The sequence below is a fragment of the Coregonus clupeaformis genome, unplaced genomic scaffold (assembly GCF_020615455.1).
Source record: "Coregonus clupeaformis isolate EN_2021a unplaced genomic scaffold, ASM2061545v1 scaf0452, whole genome shotgun sequence".
Classification (NCBI taxonomy): Eukaryota; Metazoa; Chordata; class Actinopteri; order Salmoniformes; family Salmonidae; genus Coregonus; species Coregonus clupeaformis.
The window spans coordinates 41,412-69,218 of record NW_025533907.1 but is presented as its reverse complement, the minus strand read 5'-3'; the positions used below and the strand labels follow the sequence as shown (position 1 = coordinate 69,218).

The 27,807-nt window shown below is 45.8% G+C and overlaps 1 protein-coding gene across 2 annotated transcripts; it reads left to right on the top strand.

Moving 5' to 3' along the window:
- The first annotated feature begins 770 nt into the window (after positions 1 to 770).
- On the top strand, positions 771 to 27,807 carry LOC121586944 (acetylcholinesterase collagenic tail peptide). Of its 2 annotated transcripts, none has more exons than XM_041904024.1 (16): positions 771 to 1,005; positions 3,582 to 3,700; positions 4,569 to 4,685; positions 6,788 to 6,832; positions 7,529 to 7,555; positions 11,902 to 11,973; positions 12,348 to 12,410; positions 12,509 to 12,535; positions 12,691 to 12,771; positions 13,269 to 13,349; positions 22,020 to 22,116; positions 23,102 to 23,238; positions 24,376 to 24,495; positions 24,640 to 24,766; positions 25,453 to 25,555; positions 25,708 to 27,807. In XM_041904024.1, the coding sequence occupies exons 1-16, from the start codon at positions 909 to 911 to the stop codon at positions 25,775 to 25,777; spliced, it is 1,383 nt and encodes a 460-aa protein (XP_041759958.1). In that variant the 5' UTR covers positions 771 to 908; the 3' UTR covers positions 25,778 to 27,807. The 2 variants fall into 2 exon arrangements, with proteins under 2 accessions (XP_041759958.1, XP_041759957.1); XM_041904023.1 differs by having other exon boundaries at positions 24,625 to 24,766.

Sequence of the window (27,807 nt, the reverse complement as noted above, 5' to 3'; positions counted from 1 at the left end):
TAATTTATTTAAATTGATACTGGCGTCTATATTGCTCCCCTGCCATGCCCAAGATTCCAGTGCCTCTTTATGAATGCCTGGCCATTAATTTTGCTGCAGAGGCTGATAAAACCAATGGGGTGGTCTAATCGATATATCCTCAGAGACCGATGCTGTAGTGAATGCTGTGTGACACAAGTGGAGTCCTATTCATTGCGTATCCATGTGGTGCGTAAACCTTATTTTTCTGAAAATAATCGTATAATCTAACAAATGTTTTAGATTATATTGTTTACAGTGACAACCGGTCACAGGTGTATTGTGATTTGCATGCATTCATGACAGAACCGTGTTTATTTTTCCTTGTCTTGTGCAACATGTACAAGGTAATCTACCTTGTTCTGTTTATTTGCTACAGTTGTGAAGTGACCACATAGTATTTATTTATACAGTGGTCATAAGAGGTAAGTGTTTGTACTGTAGAGAGTATGGTCTTTCCAATGTCATTCCGGCCATGTAGTATATTTTGTAGTCTTGTATCCGTATGAGCGGAGAGGGAAACGATTAAGAAAGGCTTCCCTTGCAGTAGTAAGATTCTAATATTGTCACAAAGGGCAGCTGACAGGCTGCCTCCTGTAATTTTAGCGCACACTGATGCAGGAGTGGGCAATGGTTGGCAGGCACCCCCCTCCTAAAGGCGCAGGGATACTGAGAGAGAGAGAGAGAGAGGGAGAGAGAGAGGAGAGAGAGAGAGAGAGGGGGGAGAGAGGGGGGACAGTAGGCAAGAGAGAGTCAGAGAGAGTGAGAGAGAGTCAGAGAGAGTGAGAGAGAGTCAGAGAGAGTGAGAGAGAGTGAGAGTGGAGTCGTTTTGCTGTGGCTCTTCAGTAAACCCAAGTTAGAGACAGACAGGGTATTGTATTTACAGCAGCATGATCCTCATCACATTTGGACTCTATCTTCCACTATTGTTTTGTTATGTCCTGTCTCAGTCCTCTTTCCTGGACAATATTCTCTCATTCCCAGCAGGTAAGAGAGTCAGCCGTGTGTGTATGTGTGTACATGCGCACACTCATGCATGTGTGTGTTTATATGTGTGTCTGTGTGCGTGCAGGAATATGTCATGCATGGTTTTGACAAGCTGCAGTCCGACCCTGGGTAAACTCAATGTCATGTCTTATCATGATTGTCTCTGCACTTTGAAGTGTGTGTTACTGTGTATTTTCCTGTAATTTATGGAATATTAAATGCTGTCAGAATGGAAATGTCTCTATAAATAGCGTCTGTCTACAGTTCCTGACAGGGAGGAAGGCATATGGTGCCTCATATCTGTATTCAGCCAGAGCCGGGAGCAGCTCTCTCCAGTGTGGATGCCGTGATGTCACTACACTTATCATGTTACTGTCATGTTACAGTTCCCTGTCTGAATAGTCTGTGTGATTTCAGTTCTTATTATATTCTAGTTATTATTTGTTTGATTTGTAGATGTATTTCAGTTTTTGTAGTATATACAGTGGGGGAAAAAAGTATTTAGTCAGCCACCAATTGTGCAAGTTCTCCCACTTAAGAAGACGAGAGAGGCCTTTAATTTTCATCATAGGTACACGTCAACTATGACAGACAAATTGAGATTTTTTTTCTCCAGAAAATCACATTGTAGGATTTTTTATGAATTTATTTGCAAATTATGGTGGAAAATAAGTATTTGGTCACCTACAAACAAGCAAGATTTCTGGCTCTCACAGACCTGTAACTTCTTCTTTAAGAGGCTCCTCTGTCCTCCACTGTTACCTGTATTAATGGCACCTGTTTGAACTTGTTATCAGTATAAAAGACACCTGTCCACAACCTCAAACAGTCACACTCCAAACTCCACTATGGCCAAGACCAAAGAGCTGTCAAAGGACACCAGAAACAAAATTGTAGACCTGCACCAGGCTGGGAAGACTGAATCTGCAATAGGTACGCAGCTTGGTTTGAATAAATCAGCTGTGGGAGCAATTATTAGGAAATGGAAGACATACAAGACCACTGATAATCTCCCTCGATCTCGGGCTACACGCAAGATCTCACCCTGTGGGGTCAAAATGATCACAAGAACGGTGAGCAAAAATCCCAGAACCACACGGGAGGACTTAGTGAATGACCTGCAGAGAGCAGGGACCAAAGTAACAAAGCCTACCATCAGTAACACACTACGCCGCCAGGGATTCAAATCCTGCAGTGCCAGACGTGTCCCCCTGCTTAAGCCAGTACATGTCCAGGCCCGTCTGAAGTTTGCTAGAGTGCATTTGGATGATCCAGAAGAGGATTGGGAGAATGTCATATGGTCAGATGAAACCAAAATATAACTTTTTGGTAAAAACTCAACTCGTCGTGTTTGGAGGACAAAGAATGCTGAGTTGCATCCAAAGAACACCATACCTACTGTGAAGCATGGGGGTGGAAACATCATGCTTTGGGGCTGTTTTTCTGCAAAGGGACCAGGACGACTGATCCGTGTAAAGGAAAGAATGAATGGGGCCATGTATCGTGAGATTTTGAGTGAAAACCTCCTTCCATCAGCAAGGGCATTGAAGATAAAACGTGGCTGGGTCTTTCAGCATGACAATGATCCCAAACACACCGCCCGGGCAACGAAGGAGTGGCTTCGTAAGAAGCATTTCAAGGTCCTGGAGTGGCCTAGCCAGTCTCCAGATCTCAACCCCATAGAAAATCTTTGGAGGGGAGTTGAAAGTCCATGTTGCCCAGCGACAGCCCCAAAACATCACTGCTCTAGATGAGATCTGCATGGAGGAATGGGCCAAAATACCAGCAACAGTGTGTGAAAACCTTGTGAAGACTTATAGAAAACATTTGACCTGTGTCATTGCCAACAAAGGGTATATAACAAAGAATTGAGAAACTTTTTGTTTTTGACCAAATACTTATTTTCCACCATAATTTGCAAATACATTCATAAAAAATCCTACAATGTGATTTTCTGGAAAAAAAATTCTCATTTTGTCTGTCATAGTTGACGTGTACCTATGATGAAAATTACAGGCCTCTCTCATCTTTTTAAGTGGGAGAACTTGCACAATTGGTGGCTGACTAAATACTTTTTTTCCCCACTGTACCTATATAGATACCATTTGTAGCTTCTAGTGTCTGCAATAACCTGCCAGACAGTGCATTTCCATACATTTACAGATTATTTTCAGTTCAGCTGATGTTTGTTGTGAAGGGGAGGATCTGCTGATTGAGTGGATTTGAACTAGGCAGCTGCAACACCAGTTCTTTGGCAATGCCCCTATGCAGGAGCTTTTCCTTTATGGCTTGTTAGTGAGGTGTTGTCTAGTCTCTGCCTCTACAGGATGCAGTAACATACAGATTCTTATACACACCTTACCATACACTCTGATGCTGTTAGAAATAAGCAAACATTGGGTTTTCTTTAAGCCCCTTCAACCAGTTTTGACACTGACTCTATTCATTTAATTTCCCACTGATGTCAACATGACAAACAAATTAAATATGTCTATTACAAAGGCATCCTCTGCTGGGTCGGTGTGTATTTATTTCCCAAGTGACTGACTTACCATACTGTCCACTACTTTCCCCAGGTCTCCAACAACAACCTGCCTTGGACCAGCAGAGGAAATTCAACCCCTGCTGTTTACTGAGTCCGCCCCCGCCCCCCCTGTTCCCTCCTCCCCCCTCACTGTGGCACCGCGGTGGTCATGTGAGTCCAAAGTCATGTGACTTGTCCTTGTGGAGTGTATGATTGTTGATTTGTCCTTGGGTGCTATCCAAACCTCACTCCCTGGCTGTGTTCTAAATGGCACCCTTTTCCCTATTTAACGTACTACTTTTGATAGGGCTATGGTCAAAAGTAGTGGACTATAATGTATAGGGAATAGCATGCCATTTGTGACTTAGCCTCACTCTTGCCCTCCTCTGCCCCTGACTAAGAGCAGTAGTGATTTCTGATGATAGAGTAGGTGTGTGTCGGAAGTGATGGATTAACTGGTCTCCCACCGAGTGCTGACTGCAGATCAGGGTTGATGAGGGGATACGACCTTAGAGGGTCCTCTTAGAGATACAACCCTCAGCCTATCCTGTTAGAGGGTCCTCTTAGAGATACAACCCTCAGCCTATCCTGTTAGATGGTCCTTAGAGATACAACCCTCAGCCTATCCTGTTAGAGGGTCCTCTTAGAGATACAACCCTCAGCCTATCCTGTTAGAGGGTCCTCTTAGAGATACAACCCTCAGCCTATCCTGTTAGAGGGTCCTCTTAGAGATACAACCCTCAGCCTATCCTGTTAGAGGGTCCTCTTAGAGATACAACCCTCAGCCTATAGCCTAGACTGTAAACTCTAGAGGAGTGATGACCAGGAGTTTACGCTGAATGATTGTGTAGAATCTCAAATTCAAACTGACAGATGACATGACACACAGCTGTCATTTTGATTTGCAAATAGTGTATAAGTGATCCACAATCTTAATTGTACTGTAATTGTACTTCAGTACCGCAAATAACTACTGATCATTTTATTATGAAATAAAGCAATGATTGAATGGAAGAGTGTTTTTGTTTGATTGGTTTAGAATGAAGAGTCCGATAATGGAGGTAAACATGGTAAAGATCCAGATCCAGGGACGGAGCTGAAAGGTCCCACCTGTGTCCCAGGCCCCCCAGGCCCCGATGGACCCCCCGGTCCTCAGGTAGGTAAACTTATCCACCCCCCAGCTGTCTTACATTGTCATCCTGCTGGCTTCATCACTTTATCTTTTTATAAGCCAGAAAATGGTTAATACAGTTATAATGAAGATATTTGGAAGAGTATTTAATCAGGGCTTATCAGGTGGACACCTCAGTTAGTTGCCTGAGCTTCCTTACTTTTCAGTAATGGCGGTATACAGGTGTTGGGGGTTGGCTATGTCCTCTATAGGCCCCTAGCAGCGCTTTACCATCTGAGACCCGTGTGAGTTCCTTCTCCTCCCTTCCTGTTGTACCTCTAGAGCTGGGGACAGGGACGGGGATGGGGACGGGGACGGAGACAGGGATGGGGACGGTGACGGGAACGGGGACAGGGATGTGGACGGGGACGGGGACGGGGATGGGGACAGGGACGGAGATGGGAACGGAGATGGGAACAGGGACGGGGACGGGGACAGGGACAGGGACAGGGATGGGGACAGGGACGGAGACGGTAACGGAGACGGGAACGGGGATGGGGACGGGGACAGGGACGGAGACGGGAACGGGGACGGAGATGGGAACGGAGACGTGAACGGGGACGGGACAGGGACGGAGATGGTAACGGAGACAGTGACGGGAACGGGGACAGGGACGGAGACGGGAACGGAGACGGGGACAGGGACAGGGACAGGGATTACATGGAGCCCTCCAACACAGCATCCCATTAACACTCCACATTTAGACACGACGCAAATAGACTTTTTCCACTGGCTGCCACGTCTCTCTGTCCCACCACACACCATTCTTAGAAACAACCCAAACAGCCCGGTCTGCTTGGAAAGGCATATTGAGTGGAGGGAGTAAATTCCTGTATCGCCTTGTGTACACAACAACCTGGTTAGGCTGCATGTGATTCATTTCCATGTATTGCTGTGTGGAGGGTGGGTGGGTGGTGGTGTTGTTACTGTGTGGAGGGTGGGTGGTGGTGGGTGGTTGTGGTGTTGCTGTGTGGAGGGTGGGTGGTGGTGTTACTGTGTGGAGAGTGGGTGGTGGTGGGTGGTTGTGGTGTTGCTATGTGGAGGGTGGGTGGTGGTGTTACTGTGTGGAGGGTGGGTGGTGGTGGGTGGTTGTGGTGTTGCTGTGTGGAGGGTGGGTGGGTGGTAGTAGTGTATCTATGTGCGAAGGGTGCCTGGTGGTGTTGCTGTGTGGAGGGTGGGTGGGTGGTTGTGGTGTTACTGTGTGGAGGGTGGGTGGTGGTGTTACTGTGTGGAAAGTGGGTGGTGGTGGGTGGTTGTGGTGTTGCTGTGTGGAGGGTGGGTGGTGGTGTTACTGTGTGGAGGGTGGGTGGTGGTGGGTGGTTGTGGTGTTGCTGTGTGGAGGGTGGGTGGGTGGGTGGTAGTGGTGTATCTATGTGCGAAGGGTGCCTGGTGGTGTTGCTGTGTGGAGGGTGGGTGGGTGCCTGGTGGTGTTGCTGTGTGGAGGGTGGGTGGGTGGTGGTGGTGTTACTGTGTGGAGGGTGGGTGGGTGGTGGTGGTGTATCTATGTGCGAAGGGTGGGTGGTGGTGTTGCTGTGTGGAGGGTGGGTGGTGGTGGTTGGTTGTGGTGTTGCTGTGTGGAGGGTGGGTGGGTGGGTGGTGCTGTTTCTGTGTGGAGGGTGGGTGGGTGGTGGTGTTGCTGTGTGCGGAGGGTGGGTGGGTGGTAGTGGTGTTGCTGTGTGCGGAGGGTGGGTGGTGATGTTGCTGTGTGGAGGGTGGTGTTGTAATGTAGCAGATCCTATAGTAATCCCAGAGTCCTATAAATTGCCAATTGCCTAGATGGCATTCTGTCAGGGAGAGGAGAGCATGGTTAGCAGACCCTTCAGATTGTTTTCAGTATTCATGCACAATTCATGCACAATTTAGCCTATACAGCATGGCACCCGAGTTAGCTGACTGCAAATGAAGCTAACAAGCACATTTGGTGTCAATATTGATCCTGTACCTGCTAATTGATATTAAAGGATATTATGATGGGAATTCAGAATATTATTGGGATTGTAAATAATCAGTCGATTGCCCCCCCCCCCCCAAATAATAATAACATGTTCTGATTGTTTATATATCTGATTATTGTTGACCTTTTACAGGGTCCAGCTGGGCTACCAGGTCTGAAGGGACCAAAAGGAGAAAAGGTAAGTGTCATTTCTAAAAAAAAAATTTTTTTTACATTAGATGTTTAGTGACTGATTGAAAACTGTCATTATATGAAGAGGAAAGGGCTTGTATGAAAAGCACTAGTTATAACTGTATGTCTCTGTCTCTGCCTCTGCCTCTGCCTCTGCCTCTGTACCTCTGCCTCTGCCTCTGTCTCTCTGCCTCTGCCTCTGCCTCTGCCTCTGTATCTGCCTCTGTCTCTGTACCTCTGCCTCTGTCTCTGTACCTCTGTCTCTGTCTCTGTCCCTCTGTCTCTGTCTCTGCCCCTGCCTCTGTCTCTGTCTCTGTCTCTATCTCTGTCTCTGTCTCTGCCTCTGCCTCTGCCTCTGCCTCTGTCTCTGCCTCTCTACCTCTGTCTCTGCCTCTGCCTCTGCCTCTGCCTCTGCCTCTGCCTCTGCCTCTGCCTCTGCCTCTGTCTCTGTCTCTGTCTCTGCCTCTGCCTCTGCCTCTGCCTCTGCCTCTGTCTCTCTGTCTCTCTGTCTCTGCCTCTGCCTCTGCCTCTGCCTCTGCCTCTGCCTCTGCCTCTGCCTCTGCCTCTGCCTCTGCCTCTGTCTCTGTCTCTGTCTCTGTCTCTGTACCTCTGTCTCTGTACCTCTGTCTCTGTACCTCTGTCTCTGTACCTCTGTCTCTGTCTCTGTCTGTCTCTCTCTCTGTCTCTGTCTCTCTACCTCCAGGGAGAACTGGGACGACCTGGACAAAAGGTGAGGGCGTCCATTGATCATTCTATTAGCTCTGCTAAGTGGATTTGCTCAAAAATGAGATCCAGTCCCTCCTCAGTCTGTCTGGTGGGCTGTAACTCACGTCCCCACCGCCCGCCTGTCCGCCCGCTGCCTGGTTTTGAACATTATGAAATTCAGAGCAAGACTAGCAGCACAACCTTGACAGGATGCTAGGACAGCTAGGACACAGAGAGAGCTGCTGAGATAGAAGATGTATAGAAGCATTCTGCTGAGTTGGATGTATAGAAGCATTCCGTCCCATGTCTCCTCTAACAGATGGGGAAGTATTGGTCACCCTGTTAGCTCCTGAAACCTATCCAGCTTCACTAGGCCCTGTTCAGGAGGGTGCAGCGTTACAGCACCTTCACATAGAGATGTATTGCATAGAAAATAGATGATTGTAGGTAGTATAGAATAGGGAATCGAACTCACTCTATCTATTTCATTTATATCTGCAACATTCTGAACATTTAATCTTTCAGAATACACCCCCACTTTCCTGTCATGTGGTCCATCCCCGCTCCCATTGGTATTGGAGGATGGATCCATCTACAGTGGGGGAAAAAAGTATTTAGTCAGCCACCAATTGTGCAAGTTCTCCCACTTAAAAAGATGAGAGAGGCCTGTAATTTTCATCATAGGTACACGTCAACTATGACAGACAAATTGAGAATTTTTTTTCCAGAAAATCACATTGTAGGATTTGTTATGAATTTATTTGCAAATTATGGTGGAAAATAAGTATTTGGTCACCTACAAACAAGCAAGATTTCTGGCTCTCACAGACCTGTAACTTCTTCTTTAAGAGGCTCCTCTGTCCTCCACTCGTTACCTGTATTAATGGCACCTGTTTGAACTTGTTATCAGTATAAAAGACACCTGTCCACAACCTCAAACAGTCACACTCTCCACTATGGCCAAGACCAAAGAGCTGTCAAAGGACACCAGAAACAAAATTGTAGACCTGCACCAGGCTGGGAAGACTGAATCTGCAATAGGTAAGCAGCTTGGTTTGAAGAAATCAACTGTGGGAGCAATTATTAGGAAATGGAAGACATACAAGACCACTGATAATCTTCCTCGATCTGGGGCTCCACGCAAGATCTCACCCCGTGGGGTCAAAATGATCACAAGAACGGTGAGAAAAAATCCCAGAACCACACGGGGGGACCTAGTGAATGACCTGCAGAGAGCTGGGACCAAAGTAACAAAGCCTACCATCAGTAGCACACTACGCCGCCAGGGACTCAAATCCTGCAGTGCCAGACGTGTCCCCCTGCTTAAGCCAGTACATGTCCAGGCCCGTCTGAAGTTTGCTAGAGTGCATTTGGATGATCCAGAAGAGGATTGGGAGAATGTCATATGGTCAGATGAAACCAAAATATAACTTTTTGGTAAAAACTCAACTCGTCGTGTTTGGAGGACAAAGAATGCTGAGTTGCATCCAAAGAACACCATACCTACTGTGAAGCAGGGGGGTGGAAACATCATGCTTTAGGGCTGTTTTTCTGCAAAGGGACCAGGACGACTGATCCGTGTAAAGGAAAGAATGAATGGGGCCATGTATCGTGAGAATTTGAGTGAAAACCTCCTTCCATCAGCAAGGGCATTGAAGATGAAACGTGGCTGGGTCTTTCAGCATGACAATGACCCCAAACACACCGCCCGGGCAATGAAGGAGTGGCTTCGTAAGAAGCATTTCAAGGTCCTGGAGTGGCCTAGTCAGTCTCCAGATCTCAACCCCATAGAAAATCTTTGGAGGGAGTTGAAAGTCCGTGTTGCCCAGCGACAGCCCCAAAACATCACTGCTCTAGAGGAGATCTGCATGGAGGAATGGGCCAAAATACCAGCAACAGTGTGTGAAAACCTTGTGAAGACTTACAGAAAACGTTTGACCTGTGTCATTGCCAACAAAGGGTATATTGAGAAACTTTTGTTATTGACCAAATACTTATTTTCCACCATAATTTACAAATAAATTCATTAGAAATCCTACAATGTGATTTTCTGGATCTTCTATGATGAAAATTACAGGCCTCTCTCATCTTTTTAAGTGGGAGAACTTGCACAATTGGTGGCTGACTAAATACTTTTTTTCCCCACTGTATACGTTCACTGCCCTGCTCTGTGAGCTGCGGGGCTGGCTGTGTGCAGCAGCAGCATTGCAGTGCAATTTAGCTTAGTGCTTGAGCCAGACCATAAATCATTTTATTTCCCACAAGCAGCGGGCCCTCCTGTTCTATATGCGGCCTATCATTTAATTAAAGAGGGCAGAGTGACAGCCCTTGTTAAAGTCCTTCTCTCTCTCCACATGGCGGACCAGGGTAAAAACAGTACACAGGTTGTCATGTCAACATCCCCACCAGCTCACGGAATTCTCTGTAACTATTCAGAACAATCATGTTTGTAACTCATGCTAACTATGTTACTTCTACTTTTACAATATTACACACGAAAAGATGATACTGCACAGTACACAGTTTACATGGAGAGCTGCTGATTCATTCAGTTGAATGGTTGTGTTCTAGCGTCTGGTATTTTTGTTTTTTTGTTTATGACGCTAGGTCAGCTGGTGATTCTTTATATGGCCGTCTTCATGGCCTGTGTTTTCTAGTCAGTTCAGAACTTCTGGTCTGGTTAAAGTAGTGTTTTAATGGTTCTGATATGACTCAGCTATTCTCACATATACCCTATGTACCGTACAAAGGAGGCTGCTGAGGGAGGACAGCTCATAATAATGGCCTTAATGGTACAAATGGAATGTCATGAAACTAATGGAAACCATGGAAACCATGTGTTGGATGTATTTGATACCATTCCACTGATTCCACTCTAGTCATTACCATGAGCCTTCCTCCCCAATTAAGGTGCCACCAACCTCCTGTGGTACTATGTGTGATAACTGTAAAAAGTCTGCTAAATCAGTCGTCCCCAAAGGGGGAGTACTGCAGGGGGTCTGCAGCCAGATCAAAAAAATATATAATAATAATAAAAATAACAAAAATCAATGAATATTGCTCAACAGATCTGCGAAAAGAGTTTAGACTAGAGGGTGCAATACAATGTAATATTCATCCACAATTTATGTTCTTAACCGTTAGACACACAACATGGGCCGGGGAGGCTCACAGGGATATTGGTATCCACAGTACTCTATCAATAATACATTTGTTTAACTAAATTCTTATTTTATTCCCCCAAAATGTTGTTTTGAGTGCACTGTAATTTAAGCCAAAAACTGCAACATGGCAAAATGTATAGAATTCACTGTTGATTTCGTCACCTTTTTTAGATTTAGTTTTAGTCTTAGACCTAGATTTAATTAGATCAAGTGTTAACAGGTGATAGCCGACACCTCATAGCTGATGTTTTGGCGGTGTCAGAGGTGTAACTGTGTTAGAGCTGTCAAATCAGTGAGCAGCAGCTACTCATGTGGTCATTGTCACGAACATCCGTTCCACTCGCGTTAGTCGTTCAGAATGAGAAAGTGTTACCTTGTAGAGCCCATGTCCCGACGAATTGAGGCTTTTCTGAGGGCAAAAGGGGGTGCAACTCAATATTAGGAAGGTGTTCTTAATAAACATTATTGTTTCTAGTTGAGGTTAGTTACAAGTGAAGAGTCCTGGCTTCGCATCAGTTCAAAAAAGATTGAAGAGTGACTGAAGAGACCACCTGGGAGCTGTGTGGGAGTGCCGGGCAGATCAGCCCAATCAGATTGCGCAGCTGAAAGATGTCAACTCTGCCAATGAGAGGGTTGCATGAAATATTCTGCATGCATGCTCTGATTGGACAAAACAGATAAATAGGAGCTTCATTTCAAATTAAATGTCCATTAATCTCACATGGAATTATCGTCTGGCCACATATTTGTCAACTAAAATGAAAACGAATTTGTTACAGTTATTGTTTTTTTTCCAGGGCATCTCGTTATCGTCATAGTCAGGAAAAATAAGTTGTTGACAAGTATTTTTCGTCATAGTTAATGTTGACGAAATGTACACTTGTACTAGAATTGCAAGAACTTAGCTTTAAAATGGTATCTATGCCCAAAGGCAAAATGTGTAGAATTGCAGGTAATGAGCTTTTTTTCTCTGACGCTAAGAGGGGGGACATTTAAAAATGTGTTTCCCGTTGCCCAAGACTTGAAGTCATAGTAAAACTGCTTGTATGCTATTTGTAGTGCACTCTAAAGTAGGACTTGCATTCTGATATTATGAGGGGGTCCCCGATTAATTTTCTATCACAATCCCCCACGCAAAACATAATAATGTGGGATCCTCTGTGCTAAATGACCGTATAATGTGTTAAATGATGTTGTGGCCCATCAGGGTCGGACGGGGCCTCCAGGTCTCCCAGGTCGCCAGGGACCAGCCGGGTGGCCAGGACCAAATGGGCCCAAAGTGAGTAAGTCCTATTTCAAAGTGCCCATATATCAATATGGTATTTTACCGTACCATAGTATGGTAAGCAGCAGGAGGATTTGATTATTTTCTAACGAGAAATGACTGTTTGATAGGGGAAAGTAGGCTATATATTAGGATCTAGTAAGAGAAAGAGAAAGGGTTTTCAGTGAATTTATGTAAATCACGAGGCTCATTTGAATTTCCTACGGTGCAGGAAAATTCTCTGCGACAACAGAGTGATCAAATTAAGATACCACGTCTGTATGATATGATGTGTAAAGGTAGATGAAGACTGTGTTATCAGAGCCATGTCTCTGTGTGTGTGTGTGTGTGTGTGTGTGTGTGTGTGTGTGTGTGTGTGTGTGGCGCAGGGGGAGAAGGGAGATGGTGGATTGATGGGATTACCTGGAGTAAGAGGACCTCTTGGACCTAAGGTCTGTGAAGCTTCATCTTTCCCCGAGAAAATTGTCTGATTTCAACCATAAAGTTATTCATCTTTTCTATACTTCAGACTTCTGATCTTCCTTCCTAGGGTTTACCCGGATACAAAGGAGAAAAGGTGTGTGATTACTTCAAATGTGTTAGACTGCTTTCTTTTATTCTATTACATTACATACCATATCTCAGTTCCACTGGGTTGGTTCAACAACACTGTTTGTCTGTTTTCAGTGTTTACAGTTGGCTGTACAGTTGTTTTGTCTCCTGTCTCATTAGGGTTCCCGTGGTGACCGTAGTGAGGCTGGGATGAAGGGAGACAAGGGCACAATGGGCTTCCCTGGAATGCTTGGACAGAAAGTGAGACATACATCTTGTGTTCTCTTGATCTAGACATTATCTGATGTTTATCAGCTGCTGGGGTTGATGAGGAGATGGAGGAGGTGGAGGAGGAGGAGTAGGAGGAGGGGGGGGAGCAGGCGGAGGAGGAGGAGGAAGAGGAAGAGCAGCAGCAGCAGCAGCAGGAGGAGGGGGAGGAGCAGGTAGAGGAGGAGGAGGGGGAGGAGCAGTAGGAGGAGGAGGAGGGGGGGAGGAGCAGGTGGAGGAGGAGCAGTAGGAGGAGGAGGGGGGAAGGAGGAGGAGGAGGAGGAGCAGTAGGAGGAGCAGTAGGAGGAGCAGGAGGAGGTCATTGTAGGATGACGTGTAGTGGAGGTTCATTGAACAACAGGATAGTACCAGAATCAACTGGCCCTCCATAATAACTCAATAACACAATTCTAAATTGGACCACAGTTATTTATATGATGTACCGGTATATGTTGTTATTGATGGAGTGCTGTGGTTTGTTATGTCTTTAGGGTGAAATGGGTCCAAAGGGAGAACCTGGAATCTCAGGGAATAGAGGACCGACGGGCAGACCAGGGAAGAGGGGCAAACAGGTGAGAGATATACTTTATTAAACAGGTGAGAGATATACTTTATTAAACAGATGAGATATACTTTATTAAACAGGTGAGATATACTTTATTAAACAGGTGAGAAATATACACTGCTCAAAAAAATAAAGGGAACACTAAATGAACACATCCTAGATCTGAATGAATGAAATAATCTTATTAAATACTTTTTTCTTTACATAGTTGAATGTGCTGAAAACAAAATCACACAAAAATTATCAATGGAAATCAAATTTATCAACCCATGGAGGTCTGGATTTGGAGTCACCCTCAAAATTAAAGTGGAAAACCACACTACAGGCTGATCCAACTTTGATGTAATGTCCTTAAAACAAGTCAAAATTAGGCTCAGTAGTGTGTGGCCTCCACGTGCCTGTATGACCTCCCTACAACGCCTGGGCATGCTCCTGATGAGGTGGCGGATGGTCTCCTGAGGGATCTCCTCCCAGACCTGGACTAAAGCATCCGCCAACTCCTGGACAGTCTGTGGTGCAACGTGGCGTTGGTGGATGGAGTGAGACATGATGTCCCAGATGTGCTCAATTGGATTCAGGTCTGGGGAACGGGCGGTCCATAGCATCAATGCCTTCCTCTTGCAGGAACTGCTGACACACTCCAGCCACATGAGGTCTAGCATTGTCTTGCATTAGGAAGAACCCAGGGCCAACCGCACCAGCATATGGTCTCACAAGGGGTCTGAGGATCTCATCTCGATACCTAATGGCAGTCAGGCTACCTCTGGCGAGCACATGGAGGGCTGTGCGGCCCCCCAAAGAAATGCCACCCCACACCATGACTGACCCACCGCCAAACTGGTCATGCTGGAGGATGTTGCAGGCAGCAGAATGTTCTCCACGGCGTCTCCAGACTCTGTCACGTCTGTCACGTGCTCAGTGTGAACCTGCTTTCATCTGTGAAGAGCACAGGGCGCCAGTGGCGAATTTGCCAATCTTGGTGTTCTCTGGCAAATGCCAAACGTCCTGCACAGTGTTGGGCTGTAAGCACAACTCCCACCTGTGGACGTCGGGCCCTCATACCACCCTCATGGAGTCTGTTTCTGACCGTTTGAGCAGACACATGCACATTTGTGGCCTGCTGGAGGTCATTTTGCAGGGCTCTGGCAGTGCTCCTCCTGCTCCTCCTTGCACAAAGGCGGAGGTAGCAGTCCTGCTGCTGGGTTGTTGCCCTCCTACGGCCTCCTCCACGTCTCCTGATGTACTGGCCTGTCTCCTGGTAGTGCCTCCATGCTCTGGACACTACGCTGACAGACACAGCAAACCTTCTTGCCACAGCTCGCATTGATGTGCCATCCTGGATGAGCTGCACTACCTGAGCCACTTGTGTGGGTTGTAGACTCCGTCTCATGCTACCACTAGAGTGAAAGCACCGCCAGCATTCAAAAGTGACCAAAACATCAGCCAGGAAGCATAGGAACTGAGAAGTGGTCTGTGGTCACCAACTGCAAAACCAGTCCATTATTGGGGGTGTCTTGCTAATTGCCTATAATTTCCACCTGTTGTCTATTCCATTTGCACAACAGCATGTGAAATTTATTGTCAATCAGTGTTGCTTCCTAAGTGGACAGTTTGATTTCACAGAAGTGTGATTGACTTGGAGTTACATTGTGTTGTTTAAGTGTTCCCTTTATTTTTTTGAGCAGTGTACTTTATTAAACAGATGAGATATACTTTATTAAACAGGTGAGAGATATACTTTATTAAACAGATGAGATATACTTTATTAAACAGGTGAGATATACTTTATTAAACAGGTGAGAGATATACTTTATTAAACAGATTAGATATACTTTATTAAACAGGTGAGATATATACTTTATTAAACAGATGAGAGATATACTTTATTAAACAGGTGAGAGATACTTTATTAAACAGATGAGATATACTTTATTAAACAGGTGAGAGATATACTTTATTAAACAGATGAGATATACTTTATTAAACAGGTGAGAGATATACTTTATTAAACAGGTGAGAGATATACTTTATTAAACAGGTGAGAGATATACTTTATTAAACAGGTGAGAGATATACTTTATTAAACAGGCGAGAGATATACTTTATTAAACAGGTGAGAGATATACTTTATTAAACAGGTGAGAGATATACTTTATTAAACAGGTGAGAGATATACTTTATTAAACAGATGAGATATACTTTATTAAACAGGTGAGATATACTTTATTAAACAGGTGAGATATACTTTATTAAACAGGTGAGATATATACTTTATTAAACAGGTGAGATATATACTTTATTAAACAGTTGAGAGATATACTGTATTAGGATCTTATTTGGATCTTAATGATGTAATACAGTGCCTTGCAAAAGTATTCATCCCCCTTGGCGTTTTTCCTATTTTGTTGCATTACAACCTGTAATTTAAATTGATTTTTATTTGGATTTCATGTAATGGACATACACAAAATAGTCCAAATTGGTGAAGTGAAATGAAAAAAATTACTTGTTTCAAGAAATTCAAAAAAATAAATAATGGAAAAGTGGTGCGTGCGTATGTATTCAACCCCTTTGCTATGAAGCCCCTAAACAAGATCTGGTGCAACCAATTACCTTCAGAAGTCACATAATTAGTTAAATACATTTACATTTACGTCATTTAGCAGACGCTCTTATCCAGAGCGACTTACAAATTGGTGCATTCACCCTATAACCAGTGGGATAACCACTTTACAATTATTATTATTATTATTATTTTTTTTTAAGAGGGGGGTAGAAGGATTACTTTATCCTATCCCAGGTATTCCTTAAAGAGGTGGGGTTTCAAATGTCTCCGGAAGGTGGTGAGTGACTCCGCTGTCCTGGCGTCGTGAGGGAGCTTGTTCCACCATTGGGGTGCCAGAGCAGCGAACAGTTTTGACTGGGCTGAGCGGGAACTATGCTTCCGCAGAGGAAGGGGAGCCAGCAGGCCAGAGGTGGATGAACGCAATGCCCTCATTTGGGTGTAGGGACTGATCAGAGCCTGAAGGTACGGAGGTGCCGTTCCCCTCACAGCTCCATAGGAAAGCACCATGGTCTTGTAACAGATGCGAGCTTCAACTGGAAGCCAGTGGAGTGTGCGGAGGAGCGGGGTGACGTGAGAGAACTTGGGAAGGTTGAACACCAGACGGGCTGCGGCATTCTGGATGAGTTGTAGGGGTTTAATGGCACAGGCAGGGAGCCCAGCCAACAGCGAGTTGCAGTAATCCAGATGGGAGATGACAAATGACTGGATTAGGACCTGTGCCGCTTCCTGTGTAAGGCAGGGTCGTACTCTCCGAATGTTGTAGAGCATGAACCTGCAGGATCGGGTCACCGCCTTGATGTTAGCGGAGAACGACAGGGTATTGTCCAGGGTCACGCCAAGGCTCTTCGCACTCTGGGAGGAGGACACAACAGAGTTGTCAACCGTGATGGCGAGATCATGGAACGGGCAGTCCTTCCCCGGGAGGAAGAGCAGCTCCGTCTTGCCAAGGTTCAGCTTGAGGTGGTGATCCGTCATCCATACTGATATGTCTGCCAGACATGCAGAGATGCGATTCGCCACCTGGTTATCAGAAGGGGGAAAGGAGAAGATTAGTTGTGTATCGTCAGCGTAGCAATGATAGGAGAGGCCATGGGAGGATATGACAGAGCCAAGTGACTTGGTGTATAGCGAGAATAGGAGAGGGCCTAGAACTGAGCCCTGGGGGACACCAGTGGTGAGAGCACGTGGTGCGGAGACAGCTTCTCGCCACGCCACTTGGTAGGAGCGACCGGTCAGGTAGGACGCAATCCAAGAGTGAGCCGCGCCGGAGATGCCCAGCTCGGAGAGGGTGGAGAGGAGGATCTGATGGTTCACAGTATCAAAGGCAGCAGACAGGTCTAGAAGGACAAGAGCAGAGGAGAGAGAGTTAGCTTTAGCAGTGCGGAGAGCCTCCGTGACACAGAGAAGAGCAGTCTCAGTTGAATGACCAGTCCTGAAACCTGACTGGTTAGGATCAAGAAGGTCATTCTGAGAGAGATAGCAAGAGAGTTGGCTAAAGACGGCACGCTCAATAGTTTTGGAAAGAAAAGAAAGAAGGGATACTGGTCTGTAGTTGTTGACATCAGAGGGATCGAGTGTTGGTTTTTTGAGAAGGGGTGCAACTCTCGCTCTCTTGAAGACGGAAGGGACATAGCCAGCGGTCAAGGATGAGTTGATCAGCGAGGTGAGGTAGGGGAGAAGGTCACCGGAGATGGTCTGGAGAAGAGAGGAGGATGGGGTCAAGCGGGCAGGTTGTTGGGCGGCCTGCAGTCACAAGTCGCAAGATTTTATCTGGAGAGAGAGGGGAGAAAGAAGTTAAAGCATAGGGTAGGGCAGTGTGAGCAGGACCAGCAGTGTCATTAGACTTAACAAACGAGGATCGGATGTCGTCAACCTTCTTTTCAAAGTGGTTGACGAAGTCATCCACAGAGAGGGAGGAGGAGGGGGGATTCAGCAGGGAGGAGAATGTGGCAAAGAGCTTCCTAGGGTTAGAGGCAGATGCTTGGAATTTAGAGTGGTAGAAAGTGGCCTTAGCAGCAGAAACAGATGAAGAAAATGTAGAGAGGAGGGAGTGAAAAGATGCCAGGTCCGCAGGGAGTCTAGTTTTCTTCCATTTCCGCTCAGCTGCCCGGAGCTCTGTTCTGTGAGCTCGCAATGAGTCATCAAGCCACGGAGCTGGAGGGGAGGACTGAGCCGGCCGGGAGGATAGGGGACACAGAGAGTCAAAGGATGCAGAAAGGGAGGAGAGGAGGGTTGAGGAGGCAGAATCAGGAGATTGGAGGGAGAAGGATTGAGCAGAGGGAAGAGATGATAGGATGGAAGAGGAGAGAGTAGTGGGAGAGAGAGAGCGAAGGTTGCGGCGGCGCATTACCATCTGTGTAGGGGCAGAGTGAGTAGTGTAGGAGGAGAGCGAGAGAGAAAGGGATACAAAGTAGTGGTCGGAGACATGGAGGGGAGTTGCAGTGAGATTAGTAGAAGAGCAGCATCTAGTAAAGATGAGGTCAAGCGTATTGCCTGCCTTGTGAGTAAGGGGGGACGGTGAGAGGGTGAGGTCAAAAGAGGAGAGGAGTGGAAAGAAGGAGGCAGAGAGAAATGAGTCAAATGTAGACGTAGGGAGGTTGAAATCCCCCAAAAACTGTGAGGGGTGAGCCATCCTCAGGAAAGGAACTTATCAAGGCGTCAAGCTCATTGATGAACTCTCCAAGGGAACCTGGAGGGCGATAGATGACAAGGATATTAAGCTTAAATGGGCTAGTGACTGTGACAGCATGGAATTCAAATGAGGAGATAGACAGATGGGTTAGGGGGAAAATTGAGAATGTCCACTTGGGAGAGATGGGGATTCCTGTGCCACCACCCCTCTGACCAGATGCTCTCGGGGTATGCGAGAACACATGGTCAGACGAGGAGAGAGCAGTAGGAGTAGCAGTGTTTTCAGTGGTAATCCATGTTTCCGTCAGCGCCAGGAAGTCGAGGGACTGGAGGGTAGCATAGGCTGGGATTAAGTCAGCCTTGTTGGCAGCAGAACGGCAGTTCCAGAGGCTGCCTGAGACCTGGAACTCCAGGTGTGTGGTGCGTGCAGGGACCACCAGGTTAGAGAGGCAGCAGCCACGCGGTGTGAGGCGTTTGTGTAGCCTGTGCGGAGAGGAGAGAACAGGGATAGGCAGAGGCATAGTTGACAGGCTGTAGCAGATGGCTGCAATAATGCAGAGGAGATCGGAATGAAATGAACTAAACATCTGGGAAAGGAGAGAGCAGGGCCTCCCTCACCATAACTCCCAAATATAACTCTCCCAGCTTCCACCTCAGAAACTATAATTGTTTCACTGAACCACCCGAATAAAACTCTCCCAACTTCCACTTTAGAAATTAGAATTGTTGTAAACTACAGCGGTTCAATGTTTCAAGGAATAGACTCAACTTACTTTATTCAGCTAGCTAACTATGAGGCCATAGCTAACTAGCATGCTAGCATCCAATAACACACAGTTTAGCACCAATACTTGGTTACAACAAACTACCAATAGTGTGTTAACACACTAAACAGATAATTAGTGTCCGTGTCTAGTTCCTTTCATAACGCAGCAATAATTAAACGTTGGCTAGCTAGCATAAATATATTGTATTTAGCTGCTACAGTACAGCTAGCTGGTAGTGTTGGCTAGCTAGCAATGGCTGCTGTGTTGACTTTGTTTGAAAAACGGCGTCACTGCGAACGAATGTAGCTGGCTAAAATTATATTGTATTTAGTTGCTATAGTACTGCTAGCTGGTAGCGTTGGCTAGCTAGCAATGGCTGCGGTGATGACTTTGTTTGAAAAACGGCGTCGCTGCGAACAAATGTAGCTGGCTAAAAGGATATTGTATTTAGTTGCTACCGTTGCTAATAGCTACTCGCCAGCTAGTCCAGGAGGTGAGTTAGCTAGCTAGCTAGCTAGCTTCGTGCTACACCCGGCACCGCCGAATACAATACTAACCTACAATAATTACATACAATAACTACCCACAACAACCCACGATGCCTACCTACAATACCTAACTACAATCTAAATACATAGTTTAAACTTTACTCGACAAAGCCCAAGCTATGTATAAAGCCAAACTTACCCGACGCCAGCTGTCTGGGTGGCAGACAAGAATACATTGGTCTTCTGCAATCAGGAGCTGTAATTAAGTACAGTAGCTACTAACTACCTAACTTTAATGCTTCAGATAATGAGGTTAGAAAAACAGCTGAATGGTAGGTAGCTAGCTGGCTTAATTACAGGTACTCTGAAGCGTGAAATAACATTGGAAACAACTATCCACAGTTGCTAAAAGTTACCAGTAGCTACCCGCTAGCTAGCTAGCTTTATTGGTCCAGGTAGTGGGTTAGCTAGCCTCGTGCTTCGCCGGGCTCAGCCGAATACAATACTTACCTACAATAATTACCTACAATAACCTACAATAACTACCTAAATAAACTACCTACAATACCTAACTACAATACCTACCTACAATCTAAATACATGGTTTAAGCTTTACTCAACACCATATAAGAAGCCAAGCTTACCTCCTGCTAGAGAAAACACAACCTCACCCGACCTCGCTCCTCCGCTAAAGAAATAAAGTCCACCTGTGTGCAATCTAAGTGTCACATGATCTGTCACATGATCTCAGTATTTATACACCTGTTCTGAAAGGCTCCAGAGTCTGCAACACCACTAAGCAAGGGGCACCACCAAGCAAGCGGCACCATGAAGACCAAGGAGCTCTCCACACAGGTCAGGGACAAAGTTGTGGAGAAGTACAGATCAGGGTTTTTTTCAGCAGACGCTCTTATCCAGAGCGCCTTACAGTTAGTGAGTGCATACATTTTCATACATCCCACGGAGCACCATTACATCCGTTATTAAAAAATGGAAAGAATATGGCACCACAACAAACCTGCCAAGAGCGGGCCGCCCACCAAAACTCCCGGACCAGGCAAGGAGGGCATTAATCAGAGAGGCAACAAAGAGACCAAAGATAACCCCGAAGGAGCTGCAAAGCTCCACAGCGGAGGTTGGAGTATCTGTCCATAGGACCACTTTAAGCTGTACACTCCACAGAGCTGGGCTTTACGGAAGAGTGGCCAGAAAAAAATAAGCAAACATGTTTGATGTTCGCCAAAAGGCATGTGGGAGACTCCTCAAACATATAGAAGAAGGTACTCTGGTCAGATTAGACAAAAATTGAGCTTTTTGGCTATCAAGGAAAACGCTATATCTGGCACAAACCCAACACATCTCATCACCCGAGAACACCATCCCCACAGTGAAGCATGGTGGTGGCAGCATCATGCTGTGGGGATGTTTTTCATCGGCAGAGACTGGGAAACTGGTCAGAATTGAAGGAATGATGGATGGCGCTAAATACAGGGAAATTCTTGAGGGAAACCTGTTTCAGTCTTCCAGAGAATTGAGACTGGGACGGAGGTTCACCTTCCAGCAGGAAAATGACCCTAAGCATACTGCTAAAGCAACACTCGGGTGGTTTAAGGGGAAACATTTCAATATCTTGGAATGACCTAGTCAAAGCCCAGACCTCAATCCAATTGAGAATATGTGGTATGACTTAAAGATTGCTATATACCAGCGGAACCCATCCAACTTGAAGGAGCTGGAGCAGTTTTTCCTTGAAGAATGGGCAAAAATCCCAGTGGCTAGATGTGCCAAACTTATAGAGACATACCACAAGAGACTTGCAGCTGTAATTGCTGCAAAAGGTGGCTCTACAAAGTATTCACCCCCCCAAAGTCAATAGTTATGCACGCTCAATTTTTCTGTTTTTTGACTTATTTCTTGTTTGTTTCACAAGAAAAAACATTTTGCATCTTCAAAATGGTAGGCATGTTGTGTAAATCAAATGAACCCCCAAAAAATCCATTTTAATTCCAGGTTGTAAGGCAAAAACAAAATGCCAAGGGGGGTGAATACTTTCGCAAGCCACTGTATCACATGCTGTTAGAAGCTGTGATTAAAAAAAGTTTTGCCGCTCTTTGAGCAACTTCAAATCACTATGATGTGGTGACATGTTTTGACCGCTGAAGGTTTACCATATGTTTGTCTGTCGATGTTTTTACATGTGTTGTTTATCTTGTCTGATTTATCAGGGAGGGAAGGGCGACAATGGGATTATCGGCCCTCTAGGTCCAGCAGGTCCTCAGGGGCCCCCCGGCCACCCTGGTCCCCCAGGTCTGCCAGCCTCAGGTAAGGACCTCTCCACCACCTCCTCCATCGGCTCTTCCATCTGAGCTTGGCTGCTTTAGAGCCAGCTGTAGGGCTAGGGAGTGTGGCTGGGCTAACATGCTAATCTGTTGCCAGTCTGTAGATGCATGCTGAGTGTGTAGCTGGATGATTTAGAGTTATTGGTTTGTTCATTTGTGTTTATATTTTTTATTTTTTTTGTCATTTTGCAGACGCTCTTATCCAGAGCGACTTACATGAGCAATTAGGGTTAAGTGCCTTGCTTAAGGGCACATCGACAGATTGTTGGAGGCTCTGCCCATTTTCTGGACTCTGAAGGCTAGTTTCTCAGACCTAGATTATTAAACCTAGTCCTGTAATAAAAAGCATGCCCAATGGAGAATCTCACTGGAAAGTACAGGTTGAGGTTTAATGTGCGGTTTGGAAATCGTCCATATGTCCTGTCAGTGTGAGAAGCTTCAGGGATGGGTGTGAAGCTGCAGGCAGGCAACCTCCTGTGTCAGCATCTGCGAAAGGAAGCAGACATTAAAACACAGCAGGAGGTAACACCAGAGAGCTTATTTAGCTTCAGAGGAACCTGATCCCCCCCCTCTCTATCCCCCCCTGAGGTGAAACAGGAACCTGATCCCCCCCTCTCTATCCCCCCCCTAAGGTGAAACAGATGCCCAGAGGGGGGGTGGGGTGGCAGGGGGACACTGGGATGGGACGGATGATGAAGCCATGACATCATGTCCTTAAAACGGATTCATAGAGGGCCAAGAAGCTCCTTACATATTTACAAACATTATGTCACCATGTAATTAAACTGTGACAGCCAGTGTCTTGTTCAAGTTTCTGCGCAAATTGAGTTGATTGCTTTACCAACTTGATAGATAGACAAGGGGGCCTGGATAGTGCATTTATAACATACAGTCCCTGTGAATATGGTACTCTGTGCTTGTGTGCCTACATCGATAATATATGATCTAAAGGTTTATTTCTTGTTCAGGACTCTACGTGGTCGGAACGAAAGGTGAGAGGGGGCTACCAGGTCTTCCTGGACCTTGCAGCTGTAACTCTGTTAGTGTTAACAGCCCACAGTTTGATGAACATAGTTCCAGGAGCGACTACGCCAAAGTGCCAGCGGTGAGCATGCAACACATGATCAACATTATTGCGAATCATAAACTTGCCTCAGCTAAGGCACTTGATTTATTGTCTTTATTGTGTCACCCAGAATGAGTCTTTATTGTGTCTCACCCCAGAATGAGTCTTTATTGTGTCTCACCCAGAATGAGTCTTTATTGTGTCTCACCCAGAATGAGTCTTTATTGTGTCTCACCCAGAATGTGTCTTTCTGTCTCACCCAGAATGAGTCTTTGTGTCTCACCCAGAATTAGTCTTTATTGTGTCTCACCCAGAATGAGTCTTTTTTGTGTCTCACCCAGAATGAGTCTTTGTGTCTCACCCAGAATGAGTCTTTATTGTGTCTCACCCAGAATGAGTCTTTATTGTGTCTCACCCAGAATGAGTCTTTTTTGTGTCTCACCCAGAATGAGTCTTTCTGTCTCACCCAGAATGAGTCTTTGTGTCTCACCCAGAATGAGTCTTTATTGTGTCTCACCCAGAATAAGTCTTTATTGTGTCTCACCCAGAATGAGTCTTTGTGTCTCACCCAGAATGAGTCTTTATTGTGTCTCACCCATAATGTGTCTTTGTGTCTCACCCAGAATGAGTCTTTTTTGTGTCTCACCCAGAATGAGTCTTTATTGTGTCTCACCCAGAATGTGTCTTTCTGTCTCACCCAGAATGAGTCTTTATTGTGTCTCACCCAGAATGAGTCTTTATTGTGTCTCACCCAGAATGAGTCTTTATTGTGTCTCACCCAGAATGAGTCTTTATTGTGTCTCACCCAGAATGAGTCTTTGTGTCTCACCCAGAATGAGTCTTTGTGTCTCACCCAGAATGAGTCTTTATTGTGTCTCACCCAGAATGAGTCTTTGTGTCTCACCCAGAATGAATCTTTATTGTGTCTCCCCCAAATTAGTCTTTGTGTCTCACCCAGAATGAGTCTTTATTGTGTCTCACCCAGAATGAGTCTTTATTGTGTCTCACCCCAGAATGAGTCTTTATTGTGTCTCACCCTCAGAATGAGTCTTTATTGTGTCTCACCCCAGAATGAGTCTTTATTGTGTCTCACCCCAGAATGAGTCTTTATTGTGTCTCACCCCAGAATGAGTCTTTATTGTGTCTCACCCCAGAATGAGTCTTTGTTGTTTACAGATATTTGTGGTAAACAATGAAGAAGAACTAGATCGTCTTCATACGGACAACGCCCTAGCCTTCCGGAAAGACCAGAGATCGCTTTACTTCAAAGACACCAACGGATGGCTGCCGATTCAGGTACCTCACCCGATGCACTTATCTTCTAAACGTGATGTCTAAGTGCTTACAGTATTGCCTGGCGAGGTTCATCTTTAAGTTATAGTTTTATTTCATTTTCTTTGTTTTAGTTTCTAATCTCTGTAATAGACTTCTTTCTTCCAGCTGACGCCGTTCCAGTCTACGGAGAACGCTCCGGAACAGGAGGGTTACTGTGGCGACGGGATCGTTCAGATTCCCAACGGGGAGGAATGTGACGACGGGAATAGGATTGTCACCGACGGCTGCGTCAGTAAGTCACGTTATCAGAGTGGATGAACAAGATCTGTGGTTTGGTTCTGCCGATGGTTCCGTTTGTTGGAGCCTGGAGTTGTGGGTTTGATTACCGCATGGGAAGTTGATTTAGATGAAGTAACTTGCTAAATGATAATGCTATTGATGACATACAGAAGCACCGGTCTGGTTTGGATGGCAATCTGTCCGTGTCTCTCTCTCTCTCTCTCTCTCTCTCCGTCTCTCTCTCTCTCTCTCTCTCTCTCTCTCTCCGTGTCTCTGTCTCTCTCTCCGTGTCTCTCTCTCTCTCTCCGTGTCTCTCTGTCTCTCTGTGTGTCCCTCTCTCCGTGTGTGTCCCTCTCTCCGTGTGTGTCCCTCTCTCCGTGTGTCCCTCTCTCCGTGTGTGTCTCTCTCCGTGTGTGTCTCTCTGTCTCCCTCTCTCTGTGTGTCCCTCTCTCTGTGTCTCTCTCTCCGTGTGTCTCTCTCTCTCTCCGTGTGTCTCTCTCTCTCTCCGTGTGTCTCTCTCTCTCTCCGTGTGTCTCTCTCTCCGTGTGTCTCTCTCTCCGTGTCTCTCTCTCTCCGTGTCTCTCTCTCTCCGTGTCTCTCTCTCTCCGTGTCTCTCTCTCACCGTGTCTCTCTCTCACCGTGTGTCTCTCTCTGTTTTTCTCCCCCTCTGTTTCTCTCTCCATCTCTTCCTCCTGACAGAGTGTAAACATGCTTACTGTGGAGATGGTTATCGTTACGACGGGGCCGAGGAATGTGATGGAAAGGACTTTGGCTATCAGACATGCAACTCATATCTCCCAGGGTTAGTAGGACTACTGTCTTGATCCATTCTTGTCTGCTTTCCATATCTTACTGTATGTAACCTCATAACTTTGTGTTCCCTATGAAGCAGTAACACTGTCTGCCATTGTCATGATTAGTTGACAGAGGGTTCTATTTCTCCTTGATTCCCAGGTCTTATGGTCGTCTCAGATGCACTCCGTACTGTGTCATTGACTCTACAAACTGCAAGTATTTCACATGAAGAGGAACCTGGACACAGCAGTGGGATCCTTCATGTCTTGTTTGCTTTGGCACTAAACAGGATGACCGTAATGCAAAAAAAAAAAAAGAAGAAGAAAGATCAACAACAACACTGCAAACAAGAGACTCAAAAAGGAAGTGGTGACAAACTGGACTAAACCTGACAAAATGACTAAAACTACACACACTAACTCTGTTGAATCGCTGCTGAAGCCATGTAGCTCCCGAGGAGGTGGGGGGAGGGGGGGGGTGGCGGCGAGTAAAATGCCCCCTCACCCATTCACAGGAAACGCACAGGACAATTTCACTTTGTCTTAAATAAAACTCAACCCAAGACTGAAGAGGCTCCGCCCACACCATACCTGATAGGACCAGGGCCTGCCGCTGAACGAGAGGCGGTCAAATGAGAGAAGTGACAGACAGCCAATGGGAGAGCTCTGAGAAAGAGAGAGAGACTCGTGGGTGGAGCCGGAAGCCATATTTACCTCGACGTAGCACTGTTAAAGAAAAGAGAACCATGTCTGGACAATCAGAAGCAGGGTGCTGTGTATTTTACTGCAATGTGAATGACGTCATGTAGCATTTGCATGAGGCTGAGATTGCTGTGTGACCATGGCAACAGATGTCACTACCTAGGCATGTAACCAATCACAATACTTACTATCGTTGTCATGAGCTTTGTGCTGTGTATATATAGTAGGTAGACGTCTCCAATTGTACGTAGGGAGTATATTGTATGTTATAATTTCACTAATCAGGACAGGAGGGGCATGTTATAATGATACTGTATTCAGGAGGATTCTGAAAGCCTTGTTCAATAGAGGCAGATCTTAAGCCTTGTTCTGTATGTTCTTAAGAGGTAGATCTTAATCCTTGTTCAGTATGTTCTGAAGAGGTAGATCTTAAGCCTTGTTCAGTATGTTCTGAAGAGGTAGATCTTAAGCCTTGTTCAGTATGTACTGAAGAGGTAGATCTTAAGCCTTGTTTAGTATGTACTAAAGAGGTAGATTTTAAGCCTTGTTTAGTATGTACTGAAGAGGTAGATCTTAAGCCTAGGTCAGTCTGTACTGAAGAGGTATATCCTCTTCAGAAGAACAGTAAAGCTATGTACTGTATAGTAGTAGCATAAAGCCAAGATGGCCGCTTGTGGAAATAGCAGCCAAGCTGATAGACCGGGATCCCTCACCACCTGGTAGAACTGAACAGGGGCCTTGTCCCAAATGACACCCTATTCCCTATATAGTGCACTACTTTTGACCAGAGTCCTATGGGCCTTGGTCAAAAGTAGAGCACTATATAGGGGATAGGGTGCCATTTGGGACAGCCAGGCCTGTGCGCTCTATTAGCTTGTGATAGCACTGGACTGTAGTTCAAGAGGGCCGTTCAGAATCTGGACATTGTGGACATGGTCAGCTTTGCTTTAGTTTAGATTGACATTTCCACGATTTAACTCAGGAACCACTAACATAATGTAGCTGTGGTCGTGCGGTTTTCACAGACATCCTCCCTTATATCCATTGTAGACCACAGATGAGACCACCGAGTCTGTGCTGCACACTGACTTACACTGTCCCTCTCCTCACTCAGAAGTGCTTACTGTACACGTTGATGACTCATGCCATCAGTCCTCTAGGTATGGAGGAGGACCTCAGTGCACTACTGTCTGCAGGGAGATATGACACGTGAAGGCTGGCAAACTGTTATTATTACTACTACTACATTTTCTTCAATCATTTCCTCATTGCAGAACAGGAACCGTTTTAGCTGCTATTTGGTAGGAAGTGAATTCCGATAGTTAGGGTGGGAAACCTTGGGACAGTCTACGGTGCCTCAGTTAGAAAGCTCTGGACACATCTTTCTGTATCATATTGTAGCAGTACTCCTCTTGATCCTTCTTTATCCAGCCTGCCTGCTTAAATAACTGGATAAGAGCTACTGCACCACTCAGTGGTGAACTGAACACTACACAGTGCCTTACAAAAGTATTCATCCTCCTTGGTTGTTTTTTCTATTTTGTTGTATTACAACCTG